Here is a 14,973-nt window from a genome sequence, read left to right as displayed (position 1 = left end):
TGAGTACTATAGAAATGACCAGGACATAAAGATAGCCTCTAAATGAACAAAAGAAGATAGAGATGAAAATGATTTTGAGAAGGCTTATAAGGGGAGTAAAGATGTCATGATTGTCCAGGCACTCCAACGTCTAGCAAACCCATCGCCATCCACAATTGCTTTAACTTGGCAATCTAAAGCGACATGAACTTGTAAGCCTTTCTGCCAATTCATTGATCTGTACGTATATCATTGAGAGGGAATTCATATAATGAAACTTGAGCATCATGTTTTGTTGAACCTTTCTTTATTAAAAATCACTCTTAAGATTAAATTTAATTTTAGTTTAATTTTTTTAATAACGAATTATTGATTGCAGAAAACAAAACATGATGCTTTTCGTAGTAGCATATTCATGTTTATAAAAAATTTGGAAGAACAGCACAACAACAATATCCCTGAAATGAAAACATTTAATACAGATACACTTTGCACCAAGTTAAAAAAACCGTGTTTCCTTACGGATCCCAGAAACAAACATGGCAGTTCTAACGGAATCTATGATCTCACTCATGTTATAGATGGAGAAATAGCGTTGCACCAAGTTGAGCAAAATAACGAAGAAGGCTAGATTTGAACGGCTGAAATAGATGATACTGTACTGGGACTGTACATGTATTATACGGAACCTACAGGATGTCAAATAACGCCATCAGATTCAGTTGTTATAACTAGGCCTACGATAAGTTGCTCTACTTATTGCATATTATTACATTGTCTGTGTCTATGTTCTATAGTCAGTCAAATTTAAACATTTTGTCAAGAACGAGATCTATTAAGCAAGGATATAGGTTCTCCCTTGTGTGTGATATAAACTAACGAAATTTTCTGAATTTTTTAAGAAAAAAGTAGATAATTAAGCTAGATGCTTAAAAAATTATTAAAAATAGTTTCTGCATCCGCAAGCTAAACATACAGCAGGAAGAAACGCCAAAGGCAATACGTGTCCTTACCATCCGTGTGATGTGCGAATCAGAAAACGTTCAAAACAGGATATCAACGAAGCTCATCGAGTGGCGAAAATATGCTATTACGTCGTGGTATCGAAAAGTCATTACAGTCGTGGTTCTGAAGCAAGCTGACTGTGTGCTTATGAGATTTTGGAAAGTATTGTAATGAATGTGTGTAGATGTGCGCTCGAGTTTTGTATCAACTTTAAAATCTTCTGCAACTTCTGCAACAACTATGACTACCTATAACTATGACTTCCATAAAGGTACTTTGATCTATTGAAATCAGAATATTAGGAAATATAAGGGCTTTAAGGGATTTTTCAGTCATTCAGTGGTTCACTTATGAGAGTTTTCCGTATGTATTTCCTAATAATTGTTTTAAAGGCTGATTGTGTTTAGACACAAAACTCGAGCACTACATAGGTAACTTAAGGAGGACATTCATTTGCACACTTGCACACAGTTCAAAGAATTTTGTAAAAACAAAATTTTGTGCTCTGAGTATAAGTCTGTGGCTTAATCTTTGGTATCAAATACACTTTTGTCCGCGTAATGCCTCGTGTACGTGAAAAACTAGAAATCTAAACCAAGTTCTGAAGTCTTTCGAATAGAAGCCTCAAACCGCTTTAAGACTAACCAGGCTCATATTCAACAAGGAATTTCAAAAAAGTGTCCACCAATGCTTTGATACCAAAAATCCAGCTTTGCAAATGTCTGTCATCCACTACTTAACCACTAGAATGCTGTAAAACTTACGTCTCGCGCACCGATCAGCCTCCTCGGCCAGCAACTTCTCAATCTTCTCAGGGAAGTGTCGCTTGGCGCACCAGACCAGGCCGATGGCTCCGAGGACCACGAAGACGGCGATCAGACCCAGCCAGAACGGCTCTTGCATCATACGGGCGCCGAGGCTCACGATTTTTGGCGTCGGGTTTGGGATTTCGCATCTGTATAGCAGAGTTTTACCATATTATGTTTTAAACATCTGGAAATGTTCTTAAAACTGTTACAACAAAAGCCGCAGTCTGTAACATTCTTCTTAGTGCAGGTTAACTAACTGGAATGGAAATCTCTGAACGCTGTGTTCATAACCAAAGATCTGCTTTGCATCTGAAGCGTTATCTTAAATAGCCTAATTATTGAAAGCGTTCTAAATATAAAGGGCGGCGCCTTGTTTTAAACAAGGAACTGTTGGTTTTTTGCATAGACTAGGAATCCTCTAGACTGAGTTTAGAGCAATTATTTCATGAAACCGATGCTGCCAAAAATACGGGGGTGCGGGGGACGAGGTGAGCGAATCCCGTGCCGTGATTGGTCCGTTCAAAGATTGGCTTGACTCGAAGATGGAGTAAAACTACCGTATAAGTGGCAGAGGGGATAGCGTTAATATGCTCAGTCTAGAGGATTCCTAGTCTATGGTTTTTTGTATGGTAAAATTTCTGATCTCGAGAGGCTACCGTGTCATTGACAAATATAAAAAAAAATTATTCTTTTTTGGGTCGTGCAATTTTCCCTTACACAACACGCCCCCCTGTTAATGCACGGTTTGGCCACGCAAGGTCTTATGATATTTCAGAGAAAGTGCTATTAGTAGCGGAAACTGGGTCCTGTAACACAGGCTTTACTAGCTCAGGACACAGGGACGTGATTTACTGTATGTCTAAATTTATACAATAAACTTTTTTAATTTTTTTTTCAAATGTAGCAGTGTTTAAGCTTACCTCTTCCCCTTCCACGACGGGTTACACTGGCACATGAACCCCCCGTCCCTCTCGCTGCACGCGCCGCGGTTGTTGCACGGGCGGGCGGCGCACGGGCGCACGCGCTCGGCGCAGCGCCGCCCGCGCCAGCCGCGCGCGCATGCGCACACGAAGGACTCTTCTGATAGTGTGCAGTTCCCGAACACGCAGGGCGAGCGCTCGCAGGCGTTTAGGAGGCAGAACATGCCTGGAAATATATCACTAATGAAGGCGTTAAGTTCGACTTGTGGACCTTATTTTTAAACTGGACGCTCTGTCTCTAGACCGACGTTTCCCGAACTATGGGTCGCGACCAAATATTGAGCGGGCCCTGAAACTACTAGGGCATTTGAGCGTTACCGGTAATATTGTATGCCCCTTTTTAAGACGGCAAAGAGGTGAGTCCCGAATTTAGCAGTTTTTGTCAGGTGGGTCGGAGCCTAGTCAACTTTGGGAACCGCCGGTCTAGACTATTTCATTGAGACGCGATATTATTAGAATGCACGGGTGCATGAAAGCCCAACAGCTCAAGGCAATAGGTACAATTCAACAGCTAATTTCTAATGTGACGTCATTCAAGTTATCATGATTCGGTTTTCGATATTAAATAAACGGAAAATCCGAATTGAATGTAAGGTCCTTGGTAATGAACGTTACATCCTCCATAATTGGCCCCCTATTTTTGAAGCAAAGTCAACAATGCTGCCTTTAAATAAAGTTGAAAGGGAAGGTCACTTGTCTTGATCTTATATCAATTAGCAGAGCGATGTATACTGACCTGTATAGTACCCAGCGCACTGACAAAAGTTCTTCGTATCATCAGTAGCGCAGAACCCATCATTTAAGCAAGGGTTTGGGTAGCAGGACTCAATGTTCGCGTCCTCGCCCTCGGAGAGCAGTAGAATTTTATTGTGGTACTCAGGGTCTGGAGAAAAATGAATAAGATGACTTTCCAGTACCAATACATGTTTACTGCGGCTCCATGCCGTGCGGAAAATAGACTTGGCATCTCATTTTATGGTTTGCCATTTAGTCAAGGTGATGCAGGCATGGCTACGTGCGACTAACGTATAATAGGGATGATGACACATGTTGAATTTTATAACAAAATCTAGTAAGATAGATAGCAAATGAGCAATTTATCACAATATTGTGGTTATTACAAAAAAATAAAGAAAAAATACGAAAATACAGCACCTTTCAAAATTTAAGTTTTTTTTTATTTAACTTTCAACAACGAAATAAGTAAGGATACCATTCGATTCCTCACATTTTATTCAAAAAAAGATTGTATAGCAACTATGAATATACATAAACGCAATATTTCACCGACAAAAATGCATATTTCTTGTTTTGTTCATACTTCAAGATGCGATCTCAGTGACCTTGACGTCACGTTCATATAGCGTTTTGTTCGGGGCGTTTCGCGAGTGAAGTGCGACGGTCGGACTTTGACTATCATTTCTGACTTTTGTATTGCTTTAATGCAATGGGTCCCTTATAGACATTTGATGCTAAAAACAAACCTGATTGATTGATACCATAAATGAAATTTTTTTATCTAGCCTATTATGTAAAACAAGTAAAAATCAAATTAGCCTAGTTTTATTTCAAAAATTAAGATTCTTCCCAATAGAAAACCATCGCCCAACTAAAGGATGACTCACGTTAGACCGGGCCGTGTTCGGGCCGGAGCTCCCGGAGCCTCGTTTTCTATGGAAAGCATCACGTGATCACTTGTCATCTGTCATAGAAAAGTAAGCGCCGGTAGCTTCGGCCCGGACACGGCCCCGTCACAGCCCGGACTAACGTGAGTCATCCTTAAATGTTTGCAAAATTTGAGCAAAGCTTTCTTTCAAAAAAACGCTGGTGGCCTGGTAGCGGTAAGAGCGTGCGACTTGCAATCCGGAGGTCGCGGGTTCGAACCCCGGCTCGTACCAATGAGTTTTTCGGAACTTAATATGTACGATATATCGTTTGATATTATTTTACCAGTCGCTTTTCGGTGAAGGAAAACATCCTGAGGAAACCGGACTAATCCCAATACGGGCCTAGTTTACCCTCTGGGTTGGAAGGTCAGATGGCAGTCGCTTTCGTAAAAACTAGTGCCCACGCTAATTACTGGGATTAGTTGCCAAGCGGACCCCAGGCTCCCATGAGCCGTGGCAAAATACCGGGACAACGCGAGGAAGAAGAAGAGCAAAGCTTTCTTTTACGCACAGTTTAATAATAGCAGAGATAATATGTTTACCTTTATTAACTAGCAACGCAACATCCACATGTACACCATTTTCCCCCGCACACTGCGTGACCGTCAGCGAGTGCAAGTAACTGTTGATGACGAGTGGCGTTTCTGTTCTTCGCTTCGCTCGGTCCGCCTCGCAGAGCGTCCACTGTGTACCGTTGTTGTCTGTGTAGGTGTCTTTCACCTGCAAACATTTTGTCATACTAAGTTTGAATCGCAGTTTGAAAAGCGAAAGAAATAAATGAGGAAGAAATGGAATTATATACACAGGTAAAAAGCATGAAGGTGAGAATTTTAAATTCAAAATGGTGCTGACAGTTTCATGTCTACACATCTTCTTTCTGGTGTCTTTTTACCATAAAATACCTATACTTATAACACAGTGCAAAGTTTGTAGAAATTGTTAATACTGTAGTTTTTTGTCAATCATAAAGTTAAGTAAACTGCACGATTGATAAATTTTGATCTGAGTGTCACAGACAGCGCAGTCCGTATGGCGATGAGACGTGATCAGTTGGGTGCGCAACGTGAAGCATCTAATCTTGCTCTATTACTACCAGTATTGCTGTCTTTATCTCACCTCAATCCACCCTCTCCCTTCCCCACAAGGCCAAGGTTCCTCTCCGCTAGCGAGCGTCGTCTTAGCAAATGCCATAGATAGCGTATGATCATGTGGCGCGATAAGTCGCGTCCGCAGCGTGAAGCGCGGCGGTGGAGCGCGAGGCCAGTTGGGTGCTGACAGTCGGCCTGATCGCACGTGCAGGAGCTCTAGGGTGTGTGTCACGTTTATTGTGCCCACTGGAAATTAAATAGACATATGTTTTAATTGAATAATTTTACGGTTTAGACTCACTTGTTTTAAGTCACTCGCGCGACATGTTTCGGAGAGCCTAGGTCTCCATTCTCAAGCACTAACAGTGCGAGCAGCGTTCACGACGGCCGTGTATCGCGTACGCGTATATGTCTCACAAGAGTTTAAATTCGATTATATGTTTTAATGGTCATGTCTGCCACATGCATCCGGATAGATGGGTTAGTATAATAGCCACCAAGTGGTGCCGGATGCCGTGACCAAGACGGAGATGGCGGGACGACTGACACCTTCATTAATAACTGGCCGGAGTAAGCTCAATAACGGGAGTCGTGGAAATCAAGGGGAGAGGCCTTTGTCCAGCAATGATGGGATGCTATAATAGGCTATTAAAAAAACTTACTTCCGTGGACATATTTAGTGCGAATCAGCTAAATTTTGATGGCGCCAGAAAGAACCGAAATCTTTTCTAAAGGTCTCGTAATTCTAACAGAGAATCCAAAAAAGTTATAAAAATATGTTCATCTAAAGATACGAGGACTCAAAGTTCTAAGTTAAAAAGCACAAATTAAAATCTTCTGTAAAAAATCGAAACTTTTTTTGGTATCACTTACTAGTTTTAAAATAGGCCTGAAACCCCTTCCCACTAACATTCCTCCCCGTCTTGAACCTCACTCGCATCACCTCCGCCGTCGACACGAACAGCCCGCTCGTGAACACATCAGGGTTGGTGAAAGGTCTGATGGGCTGGTCCTGGAGGTCCACTTGGACTTCGATGAAGGAGTCGGGGTCTGTGGTGTCCGTGAGGTTGGACGGGAGGCCCTTCACGAAGGTGCCGTAGCCGAAATCGAGGTAGGTGATGTTTAGGAAGACTCGTTTGCCTGAATGTTTATGAAAAATTAAGCTGTAGACTGCGTGGAGTCAGGTTTTACGCAAACAGAATAGAGATCATATAAAGGGAAGAAATGGCATCAGTTGATTATGTCCAGTTTATTAAATTCTTGCAACAAGATTGAAAGAGCTTCTTGAGTTGGTACTTGGTGATGTAGAAATTGCAGATCTTGCAGCGTATCGCAATTGAACATCATCATCTAGTAAAACACAACTCCCTCAATAATCTCCTATTCTGGTTATTTTTTTGGCGTGGAACTTGTCTGCGTCTATAACACTTTAAACTCTCGCGTTTTGTACACATATTTAATTACACAAACGGGTCTACCGCGATATAATTTCATTGTTTTTACCTTTAATTCCGACGTTTCAGCTGAGTTGCACCAGCTGTGGTCACGGAAAGACTGACGTCCCAACAAATGTCAACGGAGATATTAATAAAACACCACTAAACTACCCGAAATTAGTTAATAAAAATGTTCGCTGCAACAAATGAAAATGTGAGCTGGTGCAACTCAGCTGAAACGTCGGAATTAAAGGTAAAAACAATGAAATCATATCGCGGTAGACCCGTTTGTGTAATTAAATATGTTGTCTGCGTCTATATCAGGTTTGCCGTTCGATTATGATAGTTGTGTTTATTACCTGTAGGAGCTAAGATGTCGACAGTGCAGTCTAAGTCAGGTAGCAGAAAATGTGGGAAGTGCGGGCTGCGCAGCACGCCCTCTTTCGACGTGAAGGTTTGCGATGGGCACCCCACCAGCTCTACCGCTTGCCAGATTAGGGAATACCCCGTTGCCTGAGTGCTGGAACATGCAAAGAATAAATAAATAAACATTATAAGACAGTTTTCAAACTAGTTCCATCCTTCCATCTAGACCCATCATGTTTCCCCGACGGTTCTGCAGTATTTAATTACGATGATTTCAGGTTGAGGGCATTCCGGAGCTGAAAGTACTAATGATGGAAGACGGGTCTCTATTGTTTCCCAAATAGTTTTAAGTCATAATGTATTGTTTGTCTGCATTTTCGTTAGTCATAATTCATTTGGTTCAGAAACGCGTCACTTTTCAGGATTGCCATAAAACAAACCTAACCTAACCTAACCTATCTATAGGATAACCTTACGAAAATCCTGAAAACAACGGTTTCAGTTTTATGACTAATGATAATATGATAAACAATACATTATGACTTAAAACTTTATGGGAAACGAAGGGACCCCTGGAAGATGTACTTGTAATCGGAGTGGAAGTGCAGCACAGCCTTGTTGCTGGAAGCGACCCATCTCGTCTCCCCGACGGTTCCGCAGTATCGCGATGACTTCAGGTTGAGGGCATCCCGGAGCTGAAATTACAGAGACATGAGCTACACGAATAGGTCACAGTACCCTACATGTACAGTGGGCCAAGAAAGTGGTCTACCACCCTACGGTTGAGGTTCGTTTGAACGTCATGAGACAACAAGGTACGATTTACTTTAAACTCCGTTAGAAAAGTCAACCTTAGCGATAGTTAGATCTCGCAGAAACTTTTGTCAAAACTGGTAGACCACTTTCTTGGCCCACTGTACCTGCAATGCAATCATTTAAGACTTCAAAGTTGATATTCAAATCTTAGACGAATCGAAGGTTCGCTATCGCTACTATTATTGTTGTCTACCTATTAGAAGTACTGATCATGGGAGGTGTAATTTCAATACATTTTCTGTGTATTACATACATTATAATTATATATTTAGTAGTTTTTTGTGGGCGATTAGCATAAATACCTATTTATTTTTGTTTGAAAATCACTTATGGCTGCCCATTAAATGTGACGCTGTTCCCAGCGTACTAACAACAGTGACAATCTTAACTGATTGTCGGTGGAGCTTGTCTTTCCAATAAGATTTAAGAAATGTTATTTAACGGAGTGGAAGATGGTACGGCGTGAACGGAAGCCGAAGGCCTAAAGATCAAAGAGTCAACACGTAAATCATATCATTTATGACGCAAATAACAAGTCGTCAACTTTATGAAGTTTCTTTACAAACAATTTCTACGCCCTGTTTTCTCAAAAGGGTTACTCCGACAGTATTTGTCAAGGTTACAGTAAGTACCCAAGTAAAAGTAATAAAAGCTCCAATTTAATCGTCTTTAGGGTGTTCATTTCAAGAACTTCGTAGTTACTTTTGCAATCTTAATATAAAAAATAGTCAGTCTCACAAGCATGTTCTACGAGTATTCTAATCTTACTCATGGGACTGCTAGTAGTCAGAGGTGGTGTGATCGCAAGATCGATACAGTAACAGACTTCGCGTTAGGACCCCTACATTTACATTCTATAATAAATATTAATTTAGCTTTTAATCAGGCAACGAATACATAGCAGTTTACAACTCTACAGTCTAGGTCTTCTAGTGCATCTTCGCCTGACAGGAAATGTTATTTAGATGCGGCTGCCTGGAATTCGAAGCGCTAACAATGGAAACGGCAACCCGAGCCCTTGTTTCGCAGTGAAGGGCACAGAAGATCCCAATAGGTGGCCTTAAAGGCCTCAACATATTTATATAGACTCTAATCATGGAGTCTGTGCGGAAAGAGAAGGGTTGTGAAATGTATGGGATCCAATACATTCTACGACTGCTCTTTGTCTGAACAGTGCACAGACAAGACATCCTCTAGACTGAGCATAGTAACGCTACCCCTTCTGCCACTTATACGGTAGTTTTACTCCATCTTCGAGTCAATCCCGTGCCGTGATTGGTCTGTGTCTTTGAACGGACCAATCACGGCACGGGATTCGCTCACCTCGTCCCCCCGCACCCCCGCATTTCTGGCAGCATCGGTTTCATGAAATAATTGCTCTAAACTCCGTCTAGAGGATTCCTAGTCTATGGAACAGTGTAACAGTCTAAGGGCGTAAGTCTTACCTCGACATAGTCGTAGAGGCAGTCCTTCTGGAACTCAAGATCGATCCGCTGGAAGACGAACACGAGCCGGGTGTCAGGCGGCCCGACCACGTGCACCCAGTAGTCTAGGTCGTTGTCGTACAGGTTTGGGTGCTCGGGGCTTGTTAGTGTGCCTGCAAACACACATTTGTAAATTATTCATCAATTATACAATTTATATTGTTGGACATAAGCATCTTCTCATCATACCAGGATTCTATACGCTATTTGGTGATAACAGGGCCTAAATTATGGAGAAGTAGCGTCCTTAGAGCTTGTTAACTGGCTATTTTGAGACGTCTTCTACGGGTCTCGAAGAAAAAGTAAGCTAAAATATAGTTTGTCAAAGGACTGCCTCATTTCAAACATAGAGAGAATCATACTATCTTTGTATTACACTAGTACTGGCACCCAAAAGAAAAGGATGAGTATAGTTTTCCTGGTTCTTACTGACTGACAAATTGGTTTGACCAACTATAGATCCACCTTGCCTAACTCCAAAGTACTACACCCTGCCTCTGAGAGGCAGGCTTAGTAATAACTAGCAACAACGGTTAGGGCTAATACTCGTAAGCCCTTATGGTTATCAACATAGTATACTTTGAGGGCAACATTCGATAGGTCATTGTGAAGATCCTTAGAGAAGGCCTATTTCCAGCTATATATCGATCAATTTATATAATAATAAGGGTTTTTGTTACCTGACGACCCTTCGACAGTTCTGTTTTTGACGATGACCTCAGAGAGTCTTCGTTTGCAAACGTAGCCGCCTGTGGCAGAGCACTTATGTAACGTCCAGAACAGGCCGCTGGGCTGCGATGGGACTGGGGATGACTTCCACTGTTAACAAAATAACCAATATCAAGATTTTGAAAGGGGAAAATGACTGTGATTCACGGACGAATATGAACGTAAGTAATGTAAGTATAAGGCTTGAACGCAAAAGGTTAAGGTTGATATTAATTTCATGACTGCCAAATCTTTATTAACCTGTTCGACTTTCAAGTTCTCTGCTCCATCTCAGAAGTTGAACTTGCAAGGTAAATCGTGCTATTCTCAACCAAAAGGGTACTTATAGTCGGTTGTCAAAATAGCACTATTTCCATATAGGTAGCTTTAATTTGAAATGAACTATACAGACAACCAAAAATGTGGTATCTTTTGGTTGAAAAAGTCAAAATTATAGTTAAACTTGAGAAGCTGTTACGCTTGGTCGGGCCTACTTGAACTCCCAAACAGGCGTCTCTCTCTTCTGATTCGTTGTATTGTTGCCATCCTCTGTATCCTACAGAGCTTCCATCGCTCCAGGTGAAGTTATCCCAGCGGCCGTCTTCTGATCTCGCACCCAGCCAGTACACTGTTCCGGCGCTGGAAAAAAATATTTTTGTTTAGGTTTTTCTCTTCGGTTCTTCATTATTAGAGAACATTAACCCCTTAAGTCTTAGCGTTTTTAAAATGCAAACACCTGAAAGTCCCAACGGTTTTTATTTTTCATACATTTTGATTGAAATCGCGTGTGCGATATCGCGTCCGTGGACTATAGGTAACTTTTCTGCAGATTCGATTTCACATCCGCAAGGGGTTAAAATGTTGTTTCTTTTTAGCTTGCCACTTTCAGGTAACTGCATACAATGCGTTGGGACCATACATAAAGGTAGGAGCGGCATTTTCTTTTAAGGATGACCCACGCTAGACCGGGCCGGGGCCGGGCCAGAGCTTCCGGCGCTTCGTTTTCTATGGAAAGCACCACGTGATCACCGATCAGCCGTCATAGAAAATGACATGTTGGACGCCTCGGCCCGGGCCCGGCCTGGTCTGGCGTGAGTCATCCTTTACTCTTGTTGCATCTCGCTCGTATTTAGCGGGAGCAAGTGATTGCAAAATGAGATCAATGTGAATGTGTATAAGGTTCAAAACCTGTAGTCGCTGCTTTGCCGAATCCCCGAGACGATGAAGCGTTCTTCATCGGCTGAGTGGACGGATGACAGCCGCATGTTCAGGCCTTCGCATACCTGAGGACAATACATTGTGCAATAAGGGAGGTAGATGATACAGACAATCCCTTATGACTTCAAAGGTTTGTTTGGATTCCTTGAGGAGTTAGGCTGGTTGGACTAGCCTACCCCTTCCCCAACCCCAAACCCTACACGCAAAATAATCGGTAGTCGAGATATGAAAACCTGCCTATGCCCTTGCTACACTATTTACAAAAGAAGTAAGCTGTGGCTAGATTTGTTTACGAGAGTCAATAGAACCCCGATGTTCGATTCTTGCCCGATTCTTCTCATTATTGTAAATTAGTCATATTTAGCAAATCCTATATACATAGCCCTCTTGGTGACAAGAGCTGGCTTCAACCTCGCGCAACGCATTGGCATTGCCGTCCAGCCTTCTTGGCACCCTGCCCCAAGGCACTGAGCTGGAGCCAGTTTTTTATTTATAATTTTATTTTATTTTATTGACGTAGTTAGTTGTAGTTTTATGTAAAGTCTATGGAGCTTGCTAACTATGTAAACAAACCATATTGAAATTATCTCTCAATGATGATTTACTAGTGACTTTTGTTTACATAGTTAGCAAGTTCCATAGAAAGACACTTTAGTTTATATTTTTTGTTTACAGGTATTACTTGTTATTGCTTTATGAAATGGACTCCTTGATTTCAATCTACAGATACTTACACGTAGCCGTAATATTTAATAACATCCCAAGTACGTTAAAAAGCATTCAAGCTATTGGAATCTTTGTGTAGCACTACCACTACCTACCTGTATTTCCTCTGAGCCTCCGCTCGCATTGTCCTAACGGCATTATCGACTGTCTGTTGATCTGTCCGGGACTATTAGTTCTTTGTGATTCAATCGTGCCGAGCGATTATTCAATTTGTGAATTAATGGAGCAATTGTTGAACGAGGGAAGGTTATGTTATAAATTAAGTGCCCTATATATAAGGTTATATATATAGGGCACTTTATTTGAGGATTTTACTGTGGAATTGGTAAGAATTTAAGATCTTTTTGTCTTAATTTGAAAATACTGTTCAATTATAAGAAACTACCTTTATGAGTGTTTTAAATGAGGCCTTTTTGTGTTTATGTACATATCTAAGCCTGATATTAAATCCGTTCTACAATTTGTTTAGTAAATTTATAACCAAATTTGTAACCAAATACCTTAATGAAAAAAAGCATCTCTGTAGAAGAGATCTCTTAAAAACTGCGTGAAAGTCCTGTCTTCTGTAAAACAGGAGTTATCAACAATAATGCTGCGAAAATGCTTAAATAACTGAATTTCAAATGCATCAGATGTCTAATCATACGGACGGCGTGCCAATTTTTTTTATATTTATTTATTTATAGAATAAATAATTATTCAAACATATTACAGTGAGACACTAAGGCACTGTGGAATGCATACAATATGATTATTACTTATCCTAAAACGTTAACATAAAGTTGTGTTATACAATAACAATAATCTTAAATACTAACTGAAGACGGACGATCATCCTAATCAAAAATCACGTGACAATCGCACTCGTCCACGTTCTGAAATAGTTCAATGGTTCTGTTAAGCTGACTTTTTAACAATTAGTGCTGAGGTCATCAGTTTATGACCTCAGCACTACACTACAACTTCTAGGACTAGACTCTAGGTGCTCTAAGTACTCACTTGTTTGGCGGTGGCCCACGAGGCCCGCGGGTAGCCGGAGAAGAGGTAGCAGTAGCCGCTGAACAACGCTTGCTTCACGTCCGTGCACGATTGGGCTGCGGACCAAATATTACAGCATTAGCAATTAGATCTTCATATAGCCCATCTTATTTTTATATAAATTTTATCTAATAATATGAAAATTGTAGAAAATTATTGAGGGCGCCACTTCCTACGTAACTGGCACATTTTTAACCTAAACATGGCAACACTTTAGTATGGATTTTTTTTAGTTCCATTTTATTTTTATTCTTCAATTTTATGTCGCACTATACACATAGCCAAAAATGCCAAAAGTCATCATCATCGTCCGAACGTTTGGCTCGGCTTTTTTCCATAGCACACCTATATATTATCTAGAACTATCACAGCATAATGAAAATAAACGCATGAAGTTTTTAAATACAATATAAATATTTTACTCGTAAGCACAAATGAAGAATAAAGTGCCACGAAATAGCCTCATCTCATCAGCATGTTCATGAGACCTGATTTTGACAAATGTCACGTGACGTGACCGAAGACCCGTAAAACCCGTAGACCGTTGTAGCACAATACTAGAAATCTACCCAAAATCACACACTATTAAAAACAAAATAATATTCGAGGAAAAACGCGATGTGTGCGATATTTGCGTTCTACGCAAAGTGACACGTTCGTCGCGACATCTTTTATTGCCGATATAAAACATCTAGGAATGTAAATGGGCTGAGCACGGTTTCTTAGGAATTTCGTACCACGAAAACTCTACGGCTGTCTGCCGAGGTTCTCAACTACAATCTACAGTGCAGATTTCTTTAAACAATAACACGATAGGGTTAAAGGGCCCATAGGTGTATTGTTACCTACGCTTCCAAATAGAGTTTAAAATAACTAAAAAAAACAATCACAGTTTCATTCTAGTTACATGATCCTAAATGTCTACCATCTCCGATCAGTCAGAGGTGAGAAAAAAGCTCAGAGAAAATTAATAAATGGATAGAAGTTCATAACTTTTTAATTTAGAAATAACTCTAAGATATAACATAAGTATTAAGGTTGCATAGGTTAGTTTAGGTTTAATTTAAATCTTTTAAAGTAAACAACTTCCGAGCCGCCCTCGTTTAAACCCTGGATAGCTACGTTTGACATCCCTAACGAGTCTTGGCCGGGGCACAGTAATTTAGCTTATTACTGCTCAGTGCTCACTCTACTCTTATTTTAGATATTTTTACCAAGTCCTACATTTTTAAAGGCTTAGCTTTACCGCTAGGATGCTTTATTTATGTTTTCTTGTTGATGAGTTTAAAAAAAAGTATAAAATCTTTACCATAAGGTGGTGACGTTTTTTAACAACATTTTATCCAATATTACTGTAGGTACTAAGTAAATACCAATTAAATTTATCATTAAGATAAAACATCTATAAGTGAAGGCAAATTGTAAACATATTTTCACCTAATTGAAGCAATAAGACAAGAGATCGACGTTTCTCATAAACGTTTGCGGTATAAGTATTTTCGCATCAATTCGCCTTCGGGGCACATTGAACGATATATTGAACGATTGCCTCGTCGAATACAGTCTTTATGTAATAATGAGACTATTCATGGATCTAGTTTATTTGATGTCAGGCCAGTTTTATTTGTGTTTTTTTTTTGTTGGTAAAGCTGG

At 40.5% G+C, this 14,973-nt stretch overlaps 1 protein-coding gene across 1 annotated transcript in view; it reads right to left on the bottom strand.

Moving 5' to 3' along the window:
* LOC134652291 (uncharacterized) overlaps positions 1-14,973 on the bottom strand; it is a 306,378-nt gene that overhangs the window by 12,785 nt on the left and 278,620 nt on the right. The window contains exons 11-23 of the mRNA XM_063507464.1: positions 13,282-13,376; positions 11,527-11,621; positions 10,833-10,977; positions 10,311-10,449; positions 9,592-9,743; positions 7,916-8,025; positions 7,324-7,484; positions 6,402-6,668; positions 5,557-5,774; positions 4,983-5,160; positions 3,510-3,656; positions 2,714-2,939; positions 1,749-1,939 (exon numbers count right to left, since the gene is read on the bottom strand). Of these exons, the coding sequence (XP_063363534.1) occupies positions 1,749-1,939; positions 2,714-2,939; positions 3,510-3,656; positions 4,983-5,160; positions 5,557-5,774; positions 6,402-6,668; positions 7,324-7,484; positions 7,916-8,025; positions 9,592-9,743; positions 10,311-10,449; positions 10,833-10,977; positions 11,527-11,621; positions 13,282-13,376 (2,124 nt within the window). The remainder of the gene's footprint in view (positions 1-1,748; positions 1,940-2,713; positions 2,940-3,509; positions 3,657-4,982; positions 5,161-5,556; positions 5,775-6,401; positions 6,669-7,323; positions 7,485-7,915; positions 8,026-9,591; positions 9,744-10,310; positions 10,450-10,832; positions 10,978-11,526; positions 11,622-13,281; positions 13,377-14,973) is intronic.

This window comes from Cydia amplana, chromosome 11 (assembly GCF_948474715.1).
Source record: "Cydia amplana chromosome 11, ilCydAmpl1.1, whole genome shotgun sequence".
Classification (NCBI taxonomy): Eukaryota; Metazoa; Arthropoda; class Insecta; order Lepidoptera; family Tortricidae; genus Cydia; species Cydia amplana.
The sequence above is the reverse complement of the archived record's forward strand: the minus strand, read 5'-3'. Positions and strand labels throughout refer to the sequence as shown.